Source organism: Ranitomeya imitator, chromosome 1, assembly GCF_032444005.1.
Source record: "Ranitomeya imitator isolate aRanImi1 chromosome 1, aRanImi1.pri, whole genome shotgun sequence".
NCBI lineage: Eukaryota > Metazoa > Chordata > Amphibia > Anura > Dendrobatidae > Ranitomeya > Ranitomeya imitator.
In genome coordinates, this window is record NC_091282.1 from 834,105,721 (window position 1) to 834,129,004 (window position 23,284).

A 23,284-nucleotide genomic window follows, 5' to 3' on the forward strand; every position below is an offset into this window, starting at 1 on the left:
ATGGGGTCACTTGTGCGGGGTTTACACTCTTTAGGCACATCAGATGCTCTCCAAACACGACATGGCGTTCACTAATAATTACATCAAATTTTGCATACAGAAAGTCATATGGTGCTCTTTGCCTTCCGATCCCAAATATGTGGTATCAGCGTGCTTAGGAGAAATTGCATAATACATTTTGGGGTCCAATTTCTTCTGACACCCTTGTGAAAACAAAAAAATTGGGATATAAAGTAAAATTTTTGATGAAAAAAGTGAAATGTTCATTTTTTCCCTCCGTATTGCATCAGTTCCTGTGAAGCACCTGAAGGGTTAATAAACTTCTTGAATGTTGTTTTTAGGACCTTGAGGGGGTGCAGTTTTTAGAATGTTGTCAGTTTGGTGTATTTTCTGTCATATAGACCCCTGAAAGTCATTTCAAATGTGATGTGGTCCCATGCCCCATCCCCCACCTTTATAAATGTGGGAGTACGGCTGGTGTGACTTTCCTTGTGAAGGCTTCTTAATGGCGTTGCCCACATCGTTTTCGCTAGATCATTCTCTAGCTATCATTGCATCCAAGACAAAAGCGGTATTCATTGATGAAGAGGGCAGACCTCTATTCTAGCCTCCATTGCTGTCTTCCTCTGTAAGATAGCTTTCGAGAGCAGTGGTGTGAGGTCAATGGAACACCTGTAGCTGGACATCTGGCTTTTAGCCTAATGTCCTGCAAATGCTTTGGCATTATACATAGATACTGTTTGATGCCTTAGGCTTGGTATGTAACAGCTAATTTCACTTGCAGTAAAATATGGATTAATCTTGGAACCAATGGTACGGCCATTTCTTCATAGTGTCCCAGGAATTGTTTTTCAGCTTGACAGCCCTATGCCTCATGTTGCTCGTGATACTGTGAACAAGCTGTGCTGCACAAACGTACTACCATGGCCTGCAGCCTTTCCAGAATTGTCTCGCAGAGCACATATGGGATGTCATTGGTCGGCATTTGCAAAGGTTGCCACTATTAATACCAAGATGTCTTAGTGCATATATTTCCTTGACTGACACTCACCCTTCATACTGAATAACTCGAGATGGTTTGAAAATTTTGTTTCCATTTTTAAATACTTTGCATATCATTAACAAGCTATGTTGATACTGTATTTTTCATAATTCCACACTTTTTTCTTCTTGGTGTTACAATTTCAGTGTTGTGGAGTATATTTGCTATTACTATCTATGGAAAAACAACTTTAACCCCTTAATGACCGCCAATACGTCTTTTAACTGACCTGAGATATAAGAGAATAGCCTCCCCATACAGGAGACAATCCAGCATCTGTCGGTTGTACACTATAGCTGACAACTTGCTGTACCAGCCACGATCAGTATTTGCACCATCTAAATCTGTTTAACCCCTTAGATGCTGCTGTCAATAGTGACTACATCATTATAATTGGTTAACAGAGTGTGGGGGCTTCTTCTTTGTCACAATTGGTGCCCTCAGATCATGATTTTGTTGTCCTGATGTTTGCCATGGCAATTCATGACCAAATAGTGGCCTTAGAGTCTGACGGCTGTAGTAATCTGTTTAGAAGTTAGAGACATTTAGGTGGTAAAAATACACATTTTCATTTCTGTCATACCACTTTGCATTAATTCCTGTAAAGCACCTGAAGGGTTAATATACTACCTGACAGCAGTTTTCAATATGTTTAGGGGTGCTGTTTTTAAAATGGTATCACGTTTGTGGGTTTCCCAATATATGGGACCCCTAAAGTCACTTCAAACATGGATAAGTCCCTAAAAAAATAAATTTTGTAAATTTCTTTGAAAAAATGAAAAATTGCTGCTACATTTTTAAACCTCCTAAAATCCTAACAAAATAAAATAACATTTTACAAATGGTGCTGATGTAAAGCAGACATGTGGGAAATGTTATTTATTAATGGTTTGCTGTTGTATGACTATCTGGATTAAAGGGATAATCATTCAAATTTAGAAAATTGCTAATTTTTTAACATTTTTCTCAAATTTTTGATATTTTTTATAAATAAACACAAAAAATGTTGAACAAAATTTACCATTATCATAAAGTATAATGTGTCACGAAAAAAAAATCTCAAAATCACTGGGATTTGTTGAAGCGTTGCAGAGTTATTACCACATAAAGTGACACTGGTCAGATTTCAAATATTTGGCTCGGTCACTAAGGGGTTAAGATGAATTTGTTATTGTCATATACTACTCATTAGTAAAAACAGATTTTTTTGCAGAAGTTGATTTACATAGAAGTCTTTTTACCTATTGTATCCAAATATCTGCAGCTGTATTGGGATTTGCTCCTGATTGGTGGCTCTCTTTGATCTCAGGTGATCTTTAAAAAGTTCATCCCTATTATAGGATACCGGCTCATAGTATTTCAGAAATGGCCTGATATTGTGTCCTTTAATTCCTATAAAGCAAAATAATAATAATTTCATTTCTACATTACCAACAAATTCCATAGCACTTTACAAATCAGATGGGACAAGTACAAACTAAATAAGATATTACATAGAAATACCTCATTCAAGAATTCAAATAAGACCAGAGAGGGCATGCTCAGAAGCTTATTTTCTATGAGGAAATAGGGGGACACAAAAGGTAAGAAGGTCTTCTACTGTATGGTCCATCCATCATTAAAACAAATAAATAGAGGTATTCAAATAATGCTGCATGACCCAATCACAAGCCAAGATGTGAATAAGTAAAGATTCAAAGTACTATTGAGAGCATGGTGGATGTGGGAACAAATGATATAAGGAACCAGATTCTAAGGAAAAGTTATGGAGAAAAAGGAATAGATTAGTAAGGTGAGGCTACACACCAGTATAAATAAATGCATTTTTAGGGCACGTATAAAACTGGGGGTACAAGGAATTAATGGGAAACCAGATTGTCTGGGTTAGTGCATTCTATAGAACTGGAGCAGCATGAGAGAAGCCTTGGAGGCAGGAGTGGGTGGTTTGGATTAAAAAAGATGTAAGTCTTACATCATTAGCAGAACAGAGAGCACATGTAGGGTGATAGAGATGAGGGAGGAACTATTGAGAGCTTGATGAGAGAGTTAAGTTTATATTGTACTCTGTAGCTCATGGGTACCCAGTACAATGACTAGCAAAGGGTGGAGGCATCACTGTAGAGACTATACAGAAATATAACCCTGGCTTCCGCATTCAAGATCTATTGGAGAGGGGAGAGTTTAGTAAGAGGGAGACCAACAATAGATAGTTGTAGTAGACCAGGCAGGAATGAATCAGAGCAACAGTTAAGAGTTTTTTCAATGTCAAAGGTAAGAAAAGGATGGATTCTGGATATGTTTAGAGGTGCAAATGATATTAGCAAATGAGTGATCAGATGTAGGGAATGAAGGAAAGGTCTGAGACAATGATAACATCAAGACAGCTAGCATGTAGCTTGGGAGATATGGTAAGCCATCCTCACAAATGAAAAATTATGGATTTAGTTTTGGTTAGTGGTACAGGTAGTAGAATGAGAAGAAATGAAGAGCCCGGTAACTTCTTATTCCATTATCGGTTCAAAGACATAAAGCAAACTTGTTGAAGTGTGGAAGGATTTGGATTCATGCAATTAGTGTATTGAGAGAAAATTTCCTGTTGGCTATGGTCATTTTTTTCTTTGAAGTAATTGGACAGATTGTTAGCGCTCAGGTGGATGATTGTGGCCTACATTTTAAGACTGAGTAGGGAGTGTAAAGTGTCAAATAGTCATTTAGGGACGTTGGACAGTGAGGTAATGAGGGTGGTGAAGTAGGTTTATTCATTGGCAAGATGAAGGGAAGAGTTATATGTTTTGAGCATAAACTTATAATGGATGAATTCTTTTGGCTTACAAGATTTTCTCCTCAGATGTTCGGCATATGTAGAGCACTGCTGGAGAAAACATGATTGCAGCGTGTGCCAGGGTTGCCATTGTCTGTGCCTGGTCATTAGATTGCTATACGTGTGGTATGTATGGATATATTAGTGGACACACATTTTGATACAGAAGGAAGTTTGTAGTAAGAGAGTGGGAGAAGGGAGTTTTTCTGAAGTAAATTCTGTATTCAGTGAAGACACTTTCCCATTACTGAGACAGAAGATGATGGCTGCTACTGATGAGATTGTATGCAGACAGGAGGAGCTAGAGACAGAGCTCCATCCTCCTCCTATATACGTAGAATCTTTTCAGTAACCACTAGGGTTGAGCGAAACGGGTCGGCCATTTTCAGAAGTCGCCGACTTTTGGCAAAGTCGGGTTTCATGAAACCCAACGCGACCCCTGTGTGGGGTCGGCCATGAGGTCCGCAATCTTCTGATTCTGGTATCGGAATTCCGATCCCGAGTTCCGATATGTTTGCAATATCGGAAATCGGTATCGGAATCCATATTTAAGTGTAAAATAAACAATTAAAATAAAAAATATTGCTATACTCACCCTCGGACGCGCCCTGGTACTAACCGGCAGGCTTCCTTCCTTAGAATCAGCGCGTGAAGGGCCTTAGATGACGTCGCGGCTTGTGATTGGTTGCGCGACCGCCCATGTGACCGCTCGCGCAACCAATCACAAGCCGCGACGTCACCGAAGGTCCATCAAGCTCTGATTCTTATGAAGGAAGGCTGCCGGAAAGAAGCAGCGCGCGTCCGAGGGTGAGTATATACCTTAGGAAGGAAGGCTGCCGGAAAGAAGCATTGCGCGTCCGAGGGTGAGTATATACCTAATAGGTATATACTCACCCTCGGACGCGCCCTGCTTCTTTCCGGCAGCCTTCCTTCCTAAGAATCAGCGCTTGAAGGACCTTCGGTGACGTCGTGGCTTGTGATTGGTCGCGCGAGCGGTCACATGGGCGGTCGCGCGACCAATCACAAGCCGCGACGTCATCTAAGGCCCTTCACGCGCTGATTCTAAGGAAGGAAGGCTGCCGGTTAGTACCAGGGCGCATCCGAGGGTGAGTATAGCAATATTTTTTATTTTAATTCTTTATTTTACACTTAAATATGGATCCCAGGGCCTTATGGAGAGTTTCCTCTCCTTCAGACCCTGGGAACCATTGGAAACCCAATGCACTGCATTGGGTTTCGTGTTTCGGCCGACCCCGACCCCGACTTTTTTATAGGATCGGCCGATTTCACTCGACCCGACTTTTGAAAAAGTCAGGTTTCGTGAAACCCGACCCGATCCTATAAAAGTAAAAGTCGCTCAACCCTAGTAACCACCATCTCCTGTCTCATTAATGGGAAAGAGTCTTCACTGACTTCAAATTTTACATTAGAATTGAGAATTTTGATAATGTCTGATCAATTCTGGCAGAGAAAGAAGCAGATTTCTCTGATAATATATATTACAAAGTTGCTTATTTTTACATGTACTATTGAACTATGAAATAAAAATTAAAACAATGGTTTCTATTTAACTCCTTTCTGAGATTAGACATACTATGCCGTCGAGGTGACCCGTGCCCGTATGATCACCGACGGGATAGTACATCTAACGCAATCAGCTGCGCTCACAGGGGGAGTGTGGCCGATCGAGGTCGGGTGTCAGTTGACTATCACAGTTGACATCCGGCACTATGTGCCAGGAGTGGTCATGGTTATTAGGGTTAGGGTTACGGTTGGGGCTAAAGTTAAGGTCAGGGCTAAAGTTAGTGTTGGGTCTAGAGTTAGTAGGGGTATGGTTGGGATTAGTGTTAGGGGTGTGTTGGGGTTAGGGGTGTGTTGGGGTTGGGATTAGGGTTAGGGGTGTGTTCGGGTAAGAGGTGTGGTTAAGGTTGGGATTAGGGTTAGGGGTGTGTTGGGATAGGGGTGTGGTTAGGGTTTGAATTAGTTAGAATTAGAGTTCGAATTGGGAGGTTTCCACTGTTTAGGCACACCAGGGGCTCTGCAAACGCAACATGACAGCCGATCTCAATCTATACAATTCGGCGTTGAAAAAGTAAAACAGTGCTCCTTCCCTTCTGAGCTCTGCCGTGTGCCCAAACAGTGGTTTATCCCCACATATGGGGTATCTGCGTACTCAGGACAAATTGAACAACTACTTTTGGGGTCTAATTTTTCCAATTACCCATGAAAAAATACAAAACTGGGGGCTAAAAAATCATTTTTGTGGGAAAAAAAGGGATTTTTATTTTCACGGCTCTGCGTTATAAACTTTAGTGAACCACTTGGGGGTTCAAAGTGCTCACCGCACATCTAGATAGGTTCCTTGAGGGGTCTAGTTTCTAAAATGAGGTCACTTGTGGGGGGTTTCAATGTTTAGGCACATCAGGGGCTCTCAAAACGAGACATGGCGTCCAATCTCAATTCCAGCTAACTTTGCATTGAAAAGTCAAATGGCGCTCCTTCCCTTCCAACTCTGTTATGCACCCAAACAGTGGTTTACCCCCACATATGGGGTTTCGGCGTACTCAGGACAAATTGTACAACTTTTGGGGTCCATTTTCTCCTGTTACCTTGGTAAAAAAAAAAAACTGGATCAGAATTATTTTTTTTGTGAAAAAAAGTTAAATGTTCATTTTTTTTTTAAACATTCCAAAAATTCCTGTGAAACACCTGAAGGGTTAATAAACTTATTGAATGTGGTTTTGAGCACCTTGAGGGGTGCAGTTTTTAGAATGGTGTCACACTTGGTTATTTTCTATCATATAGACCCCTCAAAGTGACTTTAAATGTGATGTGGTCCCTAAAAAAAATGGTGTTGCAAAAATGAGAAATTGCTGGTCAACTTTTAACCCTTATAACTCCCTAACAAAAAAAAATTTTGGTTCCAAAATTGTGCTGTGGTAAAGTAGACATGTGGGAAATGTTACTTATTAAGTATTTTGTATGACATATCTCTGTGATTTAAGGGCATGAAAATTCAAAGTTGGAAAATTACAACATTTTTGCCAAATTTCTGTTTTTTTTCACAAATAAACTCAAGTAATGCCAAGGAAATTTTACCACTAACATGAAGTACAATATGTCACGAGAAAACAATGTCAGAATCACCGGGATCTGTTGAAGCGTTCCAGAGTTATGGCTATGTGCACACGTTGCAGATTTGACTGTGGAATTTTCTGTGCAGATTCTGCATTTCTTGCCAGAAAACACAGGTCAGAATCTGCGTGTTTATAACCTCATTGTTCTGCCCATTCTAGCGAAGGTCAGGTTTCGTATCTAGCTTTAAAAAGGTTTAATACCATAGTTTTGGTTTTGCTGTGTTATAGAACCACCTAGTGGTGGTTAAATTTATTACCTGTGTTTTTCAGTAACTATTAGAGTGTTGCATTCTGGGATTCACCAAGGTATCATGGGAAGGGGAAACTCTATTTTCTCTCTGTGTATTTCCCTGGACACACGTGTTAATCTGCTGTGTTGAACTACCTCACTTACTTGCCATTCCGGTTAAGATTATCCGGTAAGACCATTATCCCTGTTCTTGCTATGTAATGTTGTACAGAGTGTGATTAACTGTATAGCAGCTAGTACACAGGAAATGTGATTTTTGGTTACCTGCTGTATGTAGTTATTATAGAAGTTGCATCATCCTGTATGCTTTCCCTGTTAGTTGCAGTCATGTTATTATTTGCCCAATACTTATACAAATCATTTGTATTCTTATAGTTTTACCGCGCTCATGTTTACCAATAAACAAGTTAGACTACAGAGAACAGTCTGCTTATTTGGGAGACAGAAGTGGTTTATGCCGTATGTCGGATCACACACCGTATCAACGTGTATGAAGACAGAACAGTAAAACGGATTCTTGACGCCAGCTTGGCCAGTAAAACGGATTCTTGACGCCAGTGGAGGCCAGTAAAACAGAAGCTAAATACCAGCAGAGGCTAGCAAACCCAGGCTAGACGCCAGCAATAACAAGACCACTTACACAGCCGCTTGTACCTCACCGCACAGCCTGCAGATACCGCAGCAGCCGCCATATTGCCCGCCAAGCGCTACACGTCTCAGTCTACGCTGAAGTCATTCCTACCCGCTCTGAGACGTCCTACAGCCTGCAAACGGACACACGATGTCTGCAAGTCGAGCATCCTCAGTCAGGACGAGGTCTCAAACAAGCCGCTCTAGCAAGTCTTCCTCGAAAAGGTCTGTCACCCTCGCCCGAGCAGAAGCTGAGGCGGCGAAGGTAAGATCCTCCTTCGCTGCACAAGAGATGCAGTTAAAGTTAAGACAAGCAGAGCAAGAAGCAGAAAGAACCCGCCTGCAAGCAGATAGAGAAGCAGAAAGAGCCTGCCAAGAAGCAGAAAGAGCCCGCCTGCAAGCAGAGCAAGAAGCAGAAAGAGCCCGCTGCAAGCAGATAGAGAAGCAGAAAGAGCCCGCCTGCAAGCCGATAGAGACGCAGATACAGCACGCCTGCGAGCGACCTTAGAAAGGCTTTCCGCCGAAAAAGAAGCAGCAGCCGCAATAGCCAAAGCTGAGTTCTTAGAAGCTGTGGAGTTTCCCGAATCTGAGCGTGACAGCGACGTACGTGGACCAGACCTTGATCGTCAGGACCCTGCTCAACGCGTCTCAGAATATGTCCACCAACATCCCGGAATTGAAGACAACTCTGATCCGTTACACCAACCAGCCTATACAGATTACCAGAGATCCTTCCCCCAAACACCGTACTGGAAGCAGGAAGGTATACTGCGAAACGACGTCGACCACCATCGTCTTACAGAACAGAAGGTACGGCCTCCTCCCAGACTGACAGGGACACCCTTCGCTTCAGAACGGTTTTATACAGACTTTCCTAAGCCAGAAGCTCCTACCAGGTATGAGGATGCACCACACACACTGCATGACAACAGCACACCAGCTCATGTTGACACTGACTCAGCCACTATGAACTTTGCAAGGTTCTTTACCCGCCGGGAGCTGGTGACCAAGGGACTTGTAAAGTTCACCGATCGAGCTGAAAGCTACAGAGCTTGGCGAACCTCCTTCCAGAACGCCATCAGAGACTTGCATCTTTCCAGTAGTGAAGAGTTAGATCTGCTGGTTAAGTGGCTTGGGAACGAGTCAGCTGAACACGCCAAAAGAATCAGGAACATTAACATAAAGTACCCACACACAGGACTTCGCATGGTGTGGGAGAGACTCGAAGAATGTTATGGGTCAATAGAAGCTATAGAAAATGCTTTGTATAAAAGAATTGATGATTTCCCCAAGATAGCAAATAAGGGTTATCAAAAGCTCAGGGAACTGAGCGACTTGTTAATGGAGGTACATGCTGCTCAGGCAGAAGGTGACCTACCAGGGTTGGCATTCCTGGACACTGCCAGAGGTGTCAACCCGATTGTCCAAAAGCTCCCTTACAATTTACAAGAAAAGTGGGTCAGTCACGGGTCCCGTTACAAACAGGCTCATAAGGTGCCATTTCCTCCTTTCAGGGTGTTTGTAGACTTTGTTGCTCAGCAGGCTAAAGTTAGAAATGACCCCAGTTTCGATTTCACTATGTCATGTACCACTGCCTCCGGTGTAAAACCCAGTAAAACACCAGTGGCAGTACACAAAACTAATGTTACCTCCACAGGTTTTCCTTACAGGGCAAGTAAGTCCTCTCCAGAGGAGGACAAACCTCAGGATCTCAGCAAACACTGCCCCCTACACAAGAAACCTCATCCTCTACTAAAATGTAGAGCCTTCAGGGAGAAGCCTCTAGAAGACCGTAAGAGCTTCCTAAGGGAAAACAAGATATGCTTCAGATGCTGCGCAACTACCTCACACTTCGCCAAGAACCTTGAAACCAGTGTGAAATGCGCAGAATGCAGTAGTGTGGAGCACAACACGGCTTTACACCCTGGACCACCCTCAGGGGTATCGTCACGAGTAGAAGAGTCTGCCGAAAAACAGACAGACACTGACATTGACACCCCAGTGGTCACTTCTCAGTGTACAGAGATCTGCAAGGAATTTGTAGCAGGGAGATCCTGCTCGAAGATCTGTCTTGTCAGAGTATTCCCAGTGAGCCAACGGGATAAGGCAATCAAGGTATATGCAATATTGGACGATCAGAGCAACAGGTCTCTAGCTAAGTCCTTTTTCTTCAACACCTTCAACATTGCTGGTCCCGGCTCTCCGTACTCTTTGAAGACATGTGCAGGTACTGTCGAGACGGCGGGGAGAAAGGCGACCGGATTCAAAGTAGAGTCTATAGACGGTCAAACCTGCTTATCCTTGCCATCGATACTGGAGTGCAATCAAATTCCCGACAACAGGTCGGAGATACCTACACCAGAGGTAGCAGCTCATCATACCCACTTGAAATGTATAGCTCACCTGATACCGGAGCTTGACCAAGGAGCTCCTATCGTCTTACTCCTCAGAAGAGACATTTTACAGGTCCACAAGGCTAGAGGACAGATCAACGGCCCACAAAACGCCCCATATGCTCAGAGACTTGACCTAGGATGGGTCATTGTGGGAGACGTCTGTTTGGGTGGAGCACACAGGCAGACATCAGTCAACAGCATGCTCACCAATACCCTTGAGAATGGACGCCCGTCTCTCTTCCAGCCATGCGAGAGCAGTTTCCTGATTAAAGAATTGCCACACAACGCCCTTCCACCTTGTCCGTTAGCTGATCCTTCCTGTGAAGACCATGCATGCGATGGTGAGGAAGATCATATAGGGTGCACAGTTTTCCACAGGACAAGAGAAGACAACCAGGTAGTTTAGCAACGTCCATAGAGGACAGACTGTTCTTGGACATCATGGAGCGGGAGATAGTAAGAGATGAATCAAAGAGTTGGGTCGCACCTTTACCATTCAAACCACAGAGGCAACGCTTACCCAACAACAGAGAACTTGTGTACAGTCGATTTGTCTCCCTTACACGCAAACTGCAGAAGTCACCAGAGACAAAAGAACACTTCTTTACCTTCATGGAGAGAATATTCCAGAGTGGCCACGTGGAAATTGCACCTGTACTTCAAGATTCCGAGGAATGTTGGTACTTACCTATTTTCGGCGTGTATCATCCGAAGAAACCTGGTCAGATAAGAGTGGTATTTGACTCAAGTGCCAGATATGAAGGTGTTTCTTTAAACGACGTCTTTCTATCTTGTCCAGACCTCAACAACAGACTTCTGGGAGTACTTCTTCGTTTCCGCAAAGATGCAGTAGCATTTATGGTCGACATACAACAGATGTTTCACTGCTTCCTTGTTAAAGAAGAACACAGAAACTACTTGAGGTTTTTCTGGTACCGCGATAATGACCCCTACAAGGACATCGTGGAATATCGTATGAAGGTACACATCTTCGGGAACAGCCCTTCCCCTGCTGTCGCTATCTATGGGCTTAGACATTCAGCCAGAGAGGGTGAAGCAAAGTACGGATCGGATGTAAGATCTTTTGTGGAAAAGGATTTCTACGTAGATGACTGCCTGAAATCCACACCCACAGATGAGTCGGCAGTCAGTCTCCTGAAAAGGGCGCAAGAAATGCTCGCTTCATGCAATTTGAGGTTGCACAAAATTGCTTCCAACAGCCAAAAACTAATGGCAGCCTTTCCCTCTCAAGATTACTCAACCGATTTAAAAGACTTGGATTTAAGCACGGACTCCCTCCCTATGCAGCGGAGCCTGGGTTTACTTTGGGATTTGAAAAGGGATGCATTCACCTTCCAGATCAGCGAAGAAGAGAAACCTTTCACGCGTAGAGGCGTCCTGTCCGTTGTGAACAGCTTGTACGATCCTCTGGGATTTGTAACTCCTGTAACTATCCAAAGTAAAATGATGTTGAGAGACTTCACCCAAGAGACGTCCGATTGGGATGATCTGCTTCCCAGTGAGAAAAGAGACTTGTGGGTAAGATGGAAGAACTCGTTAGAAGCCCTGTCAAGTCTCTACGTTGCACGACCATATGCTTCTGTGCCATCAACAGAAATCAAGATGCAAAGGCTTTGTGTCTTCTGCGATGCCTCAACCAAAGCAATTGCAGCAGTGGCGTATTTGAAAACTACTGACATCAATGAACAATGCCACGTGAGGCTTGTTATGAGCCGGACAAAATTGGCCCCACTCCGTGAACACACAGTACCCAGACTGGAACTCTGTGCAGCTGTGTTAGCAGTAGAGTTAGCTGAGCTTATCTCAACAGAAATGGACCTGAAGGTCAAAGAAATCGAGTTCTACACCGACAGCAAGGTAGTGTTGGGGTACATTTGCAATGAAATTCGTCGTTTCTATGTCTATGTCAGCAATCGGGTGCTAAGGATCAGGAGATCCACCAACCCTAAACAGTGGCATTATGTGTCCACAAACCACAATCCTGCAGACCACGCAACCAGATCCATTGAAGCAAGACTCACACATGAAAGTTTAACCACATTCCTGGCAGAAGTTTCGGCCATCATTAATGCTAGACCATTGACTTCACTTTCTAGTGACTCTGAGGATCCGACCATTCTCACCCCTGCCATGTTACTTACTCAGAAAGCCAGCGTTCTCAGCGCTCCACCTGGAGAATTTAGCAACAAGGACCTCTACAGACGACAATGGAGACAAGTCCAAAGTCTCTCCAATACCTTCTGGGACAGATGGAGGAAGCAGTACCTCTCTACCTTACAACCCAGGAAGAAGTGGCAGACCGACAAACCAAACATCAAAACCGGTGATTTCGTTCTCATGAAAGACAGCCAGTCTCACCGTAATGAGTGGCCACTAGGCCTCATCACTAAGATACTCCCAAGCAAAGATGGGAAGGTGCGTAAGGTCGAGGTCAAAGTATGCAAGTCCGGGGAGAGTAAACTATTCCTCAGACCAGATGCGGAACTTGCCTTACTGTTTTCGCCAAAAGAACCTGTGGGTGGCATCGGTTGATGCCAAGCGGGGAGTGTTCTGCCCATTCTAGCGAAGGTCAGGTTTCGTATCTAGCTTTAAAAAGGTTTAATACCATAGTTTTGGTTTTGCTGTGTTATAGCACCACCTAGTGGTGGTTAAATTTATTACCTGTGTTTTTCAGTAACTATTAGAGTGTTGCATTCTGGGATTCACCAAGGTATCATGGGAAGGGGAAACTCCATTTTCTCTCTGTGTATTTCCCTGGACACACGTGTTAATCTGCTGTGTTGAACTACCTCACTTACTTGCCATTCCGGTTAAGATTATCCGGTAAGACCATTATCCCTGTTCTTGCTATGTAATGTTGTACAGAGTGTGATTAACTGTATAGCAGCTAGTACACAGGAAATGTGATTTTTGGTTACCTGCTGTATGTAGTTATTATAGAAGTTGCATCATCCTGTATGCTTCCCCTGTTAGTTGCAGTAATGTTATTATTTGCCCAATACTTATACAAATCATTTGTATTCTTATAGTTTTACCGCGCTCATGTTTACCAATAAACAAGTTAGACTACAGAGAACAGTCTGCTTATTTGGGAGACAGAAGTGGTTTATGCCGTATGTCGGATCACACACCGTATCAACGTGTATGAAGACAGAACACTCATAAAGGGACAGTGGTCAGAATTGTAAAAATTGGCCCGGTCATTAACATGCAAACCACCCTTGGGGGTAAAGGGGTTAAAATCAGTTGTACTTATCTGAATTTGGTAGTTCAGCACATAGATTAGAAATTGGTAATAAGCACATGGATTTCTGCAAGCTTCATTCACATAAATGGAACAGTCACATGAATTTCTTTACCAAAATCTCTTGCCTATGAACATGCCCTTGTTCAGAAATCTGTTCATCGCAAGTGTGTTGTTCTATTTCATCAAGGAGGTTGTCCACTTTCTAATTAATTTTTAAAAATGTGCATCCATTCAGCCACATCCTGGACTAGAGCGCTGTGCTAGGAGGTGGTGGCACTTTTGGAATAGGGGCTTTGGCTCTGAAATGGTTGCTATATTATATCAGTAATTAGATGGAATGACTGCTTTTAAAAGCATTAGAATGTGATCGGCTACTTTAAGTTGGCCATATATTAAATTAAAATTACAAACCTGATTGAAGTTTTTTCTTTTTTATTAATTATTAGCATCCTCTGACTGACAGGTTATATAGGAAGAGCTGCAGCTGTTTCCCCATTATGCCAAGGTGTTGCAACAGAGTTGTGATTCATATAGTTGAGCATATTACCTCTAGCAGGGCCGGACTGGCCATTTGGCAATTCTGGCAAATGCCAGAAGGGCCTGTCTGGTTGTGGGCTGCCTTGCTGCTGCATTGTTAACAAAATCTGTGTTGTCAGGACACCCATACTGTTAAGAGTTGTGATGGAGCACAAAGTCGCTGACTCCTTTACTTACCCCAGCAGGCCACGGGTATCATGAGACATATTGGTCTTGTAGTAAATCCTGTTTTCCCTCTAGCCAGGGTATTATTATTAATATATCCCATCTGATACTTGGTGATGGGGACAACATGGGCCTGTGTGATTTCAAATGCCAAGGCTGAATTTCAGCCCCAGTCCGTACCTGACCTCTAGCACCCTGTTTGTTCACACGTGTTACATTTTTTTTTGTTACAGTTCCGTATTATGCAGTGCCCTGAGTTCTTTTCCCATTTACGTTTTAATGATTGTAATCATTTGGGTAGGACAGGCTGGTCCCCTAATGTGTAAGGGGTTGTGCAGATTTTTGTTTTGGGCAGTGGCGTAACTTGAAAATCATGGGCAGCAATGTAAAATCTCCGTCAGGTTCCCAACTATTACAGGCCTTTAATAAATTTGTCTTTGCACGTGGGTCAAAAGGTCCTTTTTGGGTGTTCTCACTCTCCAGGATCCAGTAGAAAATGAAAATCCTGTACCCAATATAATTACCATAAATACACACCTAGTTGTGGGTGCCACAAGCTGGACCTCCAACAATATGATATTTATGACTTATACTATTAATATAAAACTCATGGAACAAAACATTTAAAAAGGACCTTTCCCCAGGTCAAAAGTGGACAGTTTTTGAAATTACTTCATTCCCCAAGTATTTTGGGGGGGGGGGGAGTGGATCTAGTCATGTGGAACCATTTAATTTAGTGCAAACTTATGTGGTCATTATGTGGGGGTTAGTAATGCAGAGCAGTAGTGATGAGCGAATATACTCGTTACTCGAGAACTCGGGTTTTCATCGCCGCAGCTGAATGATTTACATCTGTTAGCCAGCATAAGTACATGTGGGGGTTGCCTGGTTGCTAGGGAATCCCCACATGTACTTATGCTGGCTAACAGATGTAAATCATTCAGCTGCTGCAAGGAAAACTAAATCTCGGAGCCAGGGCCAGCTTCAGTACCCGGCATACCCGGGCAAGTGCCGGGGCCCTGGTGAGACAGGGGGGCCCATTCAGGGCCGGCGTTAGGGGCAGGCAGCTGCCAGTGCCTAGGGCCCCGCTCCCTCAGGGGCCCACAGCTAGCAGTACATCACGCAGCTGCTATGAGGCCCCTGTGAGGCAGGGGGGGCGCCTGTCGCAAGCACCAACTCCCCCGCCGCCACTTTGAACTTTACCGGCGTCTGCCGGTAAAGTTCAAAGCAAATGATGGAGGAGAGATCGTCACCTGACGCTCCCTCTCCCATCATTCCCCACTCTGACACTGCCGCTGCGGGTGTGCAATGACGTCATTGCGCACTCGCTGTGTGCCAGGCAGTGCAGTGGCAGCCACCGAGACCGGAGCAGGGAGGGAGCAGTGCGGCGCGGGCACGTTGAGAGGTGAGGAGTGTTTTTTTTTGCAACTAACAGTGAGTACTGGACTATGGGGCCATTCTTGGGGGGAAGGGGACTGTGCTGTATACTACATGTCTGTGCTATATACTACATGTCTGTGCTATATACTACATGGCTGCTCTATATAGTACATGGCTGTGTTATATACTACCTGGGCCGTGTTATATTTAATATGTGGGCTGTTATATGCTACGTGGGCTGTGCTATATACTACATGGCTGTTCTATAAACTACGTGGGCCGTGTTATATACTATGTGGCTGTGCTATATACTATATGGGCTGTTATATGCTATGCGGGCTGTGCTATATACTACATGACTGTTCTATATACTACGTGGGCTCTGTTATATAATATGTGGCTGTGCTATATACTATATGGGCTGTTATATGCTACGTGGGCTGTGCTATATACTACGTGGCTGTGTTATATGCTACGTGGGCTGTTATATACTGCATGGCTGTGTTATATGCTACGTGGCTGTGCTATATACTACTGTTATGATAGGCAATTCAGTAACACAATGTACATAGCGATCAGAGCACATACAGTGATCTGACAATAATCCAAAATAATAGAACGAGCTCTGAGACGTGGAAACTCTGTAGACCGCAATTCCTGATCCTCTCCAAACACAACTAGAGGCAGCTGTGGATTGCGCCTAACGCTCCCTATGCAACTCGGCACAGCCTGAGAAACTAACTAGCCTGAAGATAGAAAAATAAGCCTACCTTGCCTCAGAGAAATACCCCAAAGGAAAAGGCAGCCCCCCACATATAATGACTGTGAGTAAGATGAAAAGACAAACGTAGGGATGAAATAGATTCAGCAAAGTGAGGCCCGATATTCTAGACAGAACGAGGATAGGAAAGATAACTTTGCGATCTACACAAAACCCTAAAGAAAACCACGCAAAGGGGGCAAAAAGACCCTCCGTACCGAACTAACGGCACGGAGGTACACCCTTTGCGTCCCAGAGCTTCCAGCAAAACAAATAGACAAGCTGGACAGAAAAAATAGCAACAAATAGCAAAGAAGCACTTAGCTATGCAGAGCAGCAGGCCACAGGAATGATCCAGAGAAACACAAGTCCAACACTGGAACATTGACAGGAAGCATGGATCAAAGCATCAGGTGGAGTTAAGTAGAGAAGCAGCTAACGACCTCACCAGATCACCTGAGGGAGGAAACTCAGAAGCAGCAGTACCACTTTCCTCCACAAACGGAAGCTCCCAGAGAGAATCAGCCGAAGTACCACTTGTGACCACAGGAGTGAACTCTGCCACAGAATTCACAACAGTACCCCCCTCCCCCTTGAGGAGGGGTCACCAAACCCTCACCAGAGCCCCCAGGCCGACCAGGATGAGCCACATGAAAGGCACGAACAAGATCGGGAGCATGGACATCAGAGGCAAAAACCCAGGAATTATCTTCCTGAGCATAACCCTTCCATTTAACCAGATACTGGAGTTTCCGTCTTGAAACACGAGAATCCAAAATCTTCTCCACAATATACTCCAATTCCCCCTCCACCAAAACCGGGGCAGGAGGCTCAACAGATGGGACCATAGGTGCCACGTATCTCCGCAACAATGACCTATGGAATACGTTATGTATGGAAAAAGAATCTGGAAGGGTCAGACGAAAAGACACAGGATTAAGAACCTCAGAAATCCTATACGGACCAATAAAACGAGGTTTAAACTTAGGAGAGGAAACCTTCATAGGAATATGACGAGAAGATAACCAAACCAGATCCCCAACACGAAGTCGGGGACCCACACGGCGTCTGCGATTAGCGAAAAGTTGAGCCTTCTCCTGGGACAAGGTCAAATTGTCCACTACCTGAGTCCAAATCTGCTGCAACCTGTCCACCACAGTATCCACACCAGGACAGTCCGAAGACTCAACCTGTCCTGAAGAGAAACGAGGATGGAACCCAGAATTGCAGAAAAACGGCGAAACCAAGGTAGCCGAGCTGGCCCGATTATTAAGGGCGAACTCAGCCAAAGGCAAAAAGGACACCCAGTCATCCTGATCAGCAGAAACAAAGCATCTCAGATATGTTTCCAAGGTCTGATTGGTTCGTTCGGTCTGGCCATTAGTCTGAGGATGGAAAGCCGAGGAAAAAGACAAGTCAATGCCCATCCTACCACAAAAGGCTCGCCAAAACCTCGAAACAAACTGGGAACCTCTGTCAGAAACAATATTCTCTGGAATGCCATGCAAACGAACCACATGCTGGAAGAACAAAGGCACCAAATCAGAGGAGGAAGGCAATTTAGACAAGGGTACCAGATGGACCATCTTAGAAAAGCGATCACAGACCACCCAAATGACTGACATCTTTTGAGAAACGGGAAGGTCAGAAATAAAATCCATAGAGATATGTGTCCAAGGCCTCTTCGGGACCGGCAAGGGCAAAAGCAACCCACTGGCACGAGAACAGCAGGGCTTAGCCCGAGCACAAATCCCACAGGACTGCACAAAAGTACGCACATCCCGCGACAGAGAGGGCCACCAAAAGGATCTAGCCACTAACTCTCTGGTACCAAAGATTCCAGGATGACCAGCCAACACCGAACAATGAAGTTCAGAGATAACTCTATTCGTCCACCTATCAGGGACAAACAGTTTCTCCGCTGGGCAACGATCAGGTTTATTAGCCTGAAATTTTTGCAGCACCCGCCGCAAATCAGGGGAGATGGCAGACACAATTACTCCTTCCTTGAGGATACCCGCCGGCTCAGACAAACCCGGAGAGTCGGGCACAAAACTCCTAGACAGAGCATCCGCCTTCACATTTTTAGAGCCCAGAAGGTACGAAATCACAAAGTCAAAACGGGCAAAAAACAACGACCAACGAGCTTGTCTAGGATTCAAGCGCTTGGCAGACTCGAGATAAGTCAAGTTCTTATGATCAGTCAATACCACCACGCGATGCTTAGCTCCTTCAAGCCAATGACGCCACTCCTCGAATGCCCACTTCATGGCCAGCAACTCTCGGTTGCCCACATCATAATTTCGCTCAGCAGGCGAAAACTTCCTGGAAAAGAAAGCGCATGGTTTCATCACTGAGCAACCAGAACCTCTCTGTGACAAAACAGCCCCTGCTCCAATCTCAGAAGCATCAACCTCGACCTGGAACGGAAGAGAAACATCTGGTTGACACAACACAGGGGCAGAAGAAAAACGACGCTTCAACTCTTGAAAAGCTTCCACAGCAGCAGAAGACCAATTGACCAAATCAGCACCCTTCTTGGTCAAATCGGTCAATGGTTTGGCAACACTAGAAAAATTGCAGATGAAGCGACGATAAAAATTAGCAAAGCCCAGGAACTTTTGCAGACTTTTCAGAGATGTCGGCTGAGTCCAATCATGGATGGCTTGGACCTTAACCGGATCCATCTCGATAGTAGAAGGGGAAAAGATGAACCCCAAAAATGAAACCTTCTGCACACCAAAGAGACACTTTGATCCCTTCACAAACAAAGAATTAGCACGCAGGACCTGAAAAACCGTTCTGACCTGCTTCACATGAGACTCCCAATCATCCGAGAAGATCAAAATGTCATCCAAGTACACAATCAGGAATTTATCCAGGTACTCACGGATATGCATAAAGGATTGAAACACTGATGGAGCATTGGCAAGTCCGAACGGCATCACTAGATACTCAAAATGACCCTCGGGCGTATTAAATGCAGTTTTCCATTCATCGCCTTGCCTGATTCTCACCAGATTATACGCACCACGAAGATCTATCTTAGTGAACCAACTAGCCCCCTTAATCCGAGCAAACAAATCAGATAACAATGGCAAGGGGTACTGAAATTTAACAGTGATCTTATTAAGAAGGCGGTAGTCTATATACGGTCTCAGCGAACCATCCTTCTTGGCTACAAAAAAGAACCCTGCTCCTAATGGCGACGATGACGGGCGAATATGCCCCTTCTCCAGGGATTCCTTCACATAACTGCGCATAGCGGTGTGCTCAGGCACGGATAAATTAAGCAGTCGACCTTTTGGGAATTTACTACCAGGAATCAAATTGATAGCACAATCACAATCCCTATGCAGAGGCAGGGCATCGGACTTGGGCTCATCAAATACATCCCGGTAATCAGACAAGAACTCTGGAACCTCAGAAGGGGTGGATGACGAAATTGACAGAAATGGAACATCACCATGTACCCCCTGACAACCCCAGCTGGACACCAACATGGAATTCCAATCCAATACTGGATTATGGGCTTGTAGCCATGGCAACCCCAACATGACCACATCATGCAGATTATGCAACACCAGAAAGCGAATAACCTCCTGATGTGCAGGAGCCATGCACATGGTCAGCTGGGTCCAGTATTGAGGCTTATTCTTGGCCAAAGGTGTAGCATCAATTCCTCTCAATGGAATAGGACACTGCAAGGGCTCCAATAAAAACCCACAACGTTTAGCATAATCCAAGTCCATCAAATTCAGGGCAGCGCCTGAATCCACAAACGCCATGACAGAATACGACGACAAGGAGCATATCAAGGTAACGGACAGAAGAAATTTTGACTGTACAGTACCAATGGCGGCAGACCTAGCGAACCGCTTAGTGCGCTTAGGACAATCAGAGATAGCATGAGTGGAATCACCACAGTAGAAACACAGCCCATTCAGACGTCTGTGTTCTTGCCGTTCAACTCTGGTCATAGTCCTATCGCACTGCATAGGCTCAGGTTTAATCTCAGGTAATACCGCCAAATGGTACACAGATTTACGCTCACGCAAGCGTCGACCGATCTGAATGGCCAAAGACATAGACTCATTCAAACCAGCGGGCATAGGAAATCCCACCATGACATCCTTAATGGCTTCAGAGAGACCCTTTCTGAAAATGGCTGCAAGCGCAGATTCATTCCATTGAGTGAGCACGGACCATTTTCTAAATTTCTGGCAATATAGCTCTATCTCATCCTGAGCCTGACAAAGAGCCAGCAAATTTTTTTCTGCCTGATCTACTGAATTAGGCTCATCGTACAGCAATCCAAGCGCCAGGAAAAACGCATCGATATCACTCAATGCAGGATCTCCTGACGCAAGAGAAAATGCCCAGTCCTGAGGGTCGCCACGCAAAAAAGAAATGACGATCCTTACCTGTTGCGCTGGGTCACCAGAGGAGCGAGGTTTCAAAGCCAGAAACAGTTTTCAATTATTCTTGAAACTCAGAAATTTAGTTCTATCTCCAAAAAACAAATCTGGAATAGGAATTCTCGGTTCTAACAAAGAATTCTGAACCACAAAATTTTGAATATCTTGAACTCTTGCCGTGAGCTGATCTACACATGAAGACAGACCTTTAATGTCCATTGTAACACCTGTGTCCTGAACCACCCAAATGTCTAGGGGAAAAAAGACAAATCACAGTGCAAAGGAAAAAAAATGGTCTCAGAACTTCTTTTTTCCCTCTATTGAGAATCATTAGTACTTTTGGCTTCCTGTACTGTTATGATAGGCAATTCAGTAACACAATGTACATAGCGATCAGAGCACATACAGTGATCTGACAATAATCCAAAATAATAGAACGAGCTCTGAGACGTGGAAACTCTGTAGACCGCAATTCCTGATCCTCTCCAAACACAACTAGAGGCAGCTGTGGATTGCGCCTAACGCTTCCTATGCAACTCGGCACAGCCTGAGAAACTAACTAGCCTGAAGATAGAAAAATAAGCCTACCTTGCCTCAGAGAAATACCCCAAAGGAAAAGGCAGCCCCCCACATATAATGACTGTGAGTAAGATGAAAAGACAAATGTAGGGATGAAATAGATTCAGCAAAGTGAGGCCCGATATTCTAGACAGAACGAGGATAGGAAAGATAACTTTGCGGTCTACACAAAACCCTAAAGAAAACCACGCAAAGGGGGCAAAAAGACCCTCCGTACCGAACTAACGGCACGGAGGTACACCCTTTGCGTCCCAGAGCTTCCAGCAAAACAAATAGACAAGCTGGACAGAAAAAATAGCAACAAATAGCAAAGAAGCACTTAGCTATGCAGAGCAGCAGGCCACAGGAATGATCCAGAGAAACACAAGTCCAACACTGGAACATTGACAGGAAGCATGGATCAAAGCATCAGGTGGAGTTAAGTAGAGAAGCAGCTAACGACCTCACCAGATCACCTGAGGGAGGAAACTCAGAAGCAGCAGTACCACTTTCCTCCACAAACGGAAGCTCCCAGAGAGAATCAGCCGAAGTACCACTTGTGACCACAGGAGTGAACTCTGCCACAGAATTCGCAACATACTACGTGGGCTGTGTTATATACTATATGGCTGTGTTTATATGCGATCATGAATCGTGGTATGTGTTAAAGGGGGGGCCCACTGAGACTCTTTTGCCCGGGGCCCTCAAAAACCTGGAGCCGGTCCTGCTCGGAGCACTCAAATATACTCGGAGGACCTCCGAGCGTGCTCGGGAAATCTCGAGTAACGAGTATATTTGCTCATCACTACAGAGCAGCCTATAGACATGCCCCCAGAGAATCCTGTGAATACCGCCTCCTTAGTAAAGACCATAAATGTTAGCACTAAATAAAGAAGCACATATATCTGGATTCATATGGTGCATTTAAAAAAAAAGAAAAAAGTGGCATACATGGGGAGCAACAGCAATAAAACAAAAATGGGTCACTTTTTACATGGTGACAGGTCATCTTTGAGCACATCAAGGCAATATTGTATAGTTTCCTGCATATCTGAAATGCAATATGTAATCATAATTATGTCTAAATTTGTATGTATTTCAACATATTTTAAAGAAGAAAATACTCAGTGCTACATACCCCATACAGTTTCCTCCTGGTCCTAACAGAATTGATAGTATTCAAGATATACAGTAAAACTAATATAAATAAGCACTCCTACAAACTATCCCAAAACATGCTGCTGCTATAATTATAGGTTGCTTAGAATTCTAGAAATGTCTTCAGCCTACGGCAGTGTTGTTTCCAGGGCTAAACAAGCTACTCCTGGCACTGAATGGAGGCAGAAGGCATTTGTTGTAATGGAGGAACAATACACATCCTACTTACTGGCTTCCCAGTCTTTACTGACAGTGAAAAGCGGGTTAAGAGAAGAAAAGTAGTAAAAAGATTCTTACCTAGCAGAAAAAAGCTCATGGGTATCAGAAATTGTACAGCGGAGTGTTTAGGTAGCATTGTGTTAGCTTGCAGTGTCGTGTGCTCAGCTGCGGAGTATTTTACTCCAGGTCAGAAGGAAGTATATTGCCAAGCCCATAGCTGCACATGTATGGGCATGCATGATCTCTTAAGAAACTCATAAATATCATACAAGTTATTTCTCTAATAAGCACATTACCCATGCCCATGAACCCTACACGGGAATAGGCCTCACTCCATAACAAGAGTCAAACATATAGATCCTATTATAATTACCCACAATAGGAGCAAGAAGTGTTTCTAAGCACAATATTTAAAACAATGAATTTATTTATTTAACATCAATAAATTACAACAATAAAACAGATTGGTGCCTCAAACCAAAACAAACAGCAGAGGCCAGCAAAATGTGGAACGACGCAAACTTACTGGATAAGAGAATCTATCC

The 23,284-nt window shown here is 44.1% G+C and overlaps 1 protein-coding gene across 4 annotated transcripts in view; it reads right to left on the minus strand.

The window, feature by feature from the left end:
• The window catches only part of LOC138650175 (disintegrin and metalloproteinase domain-containing protein 10-like), a 196,252-nt gene extending 173,319 nt beyond the window's left edge, over positions 1-22,933 (minus strand). For 3 of the 4 annotated variants that reach the window (XM_069740618.1, XM_069740619.1, XM_069740617.1), the window contains exons 1-2: positions 22,818-22,933; positions 2,284-2,434 (exon numbers count right to left, since the gene is read on the minus strand). In XM_069740618.1, coding sequence (XP_069596719.1) covers positions 2,284-2,434; positions 22,818-22,875 — 209 coding nt within the window. In that variant the 5' untranslated portion in view covers positions 22,876-22,933. The remainder of the gene's footprint in view (positions 1-2,283; positions 2,435-22,817) is intronic. The other variant, XM_069740621.1, reaches the window with a different exon arrangement.
• Positions 22,934-23,284: the final 351 nt, after the last annotated feature.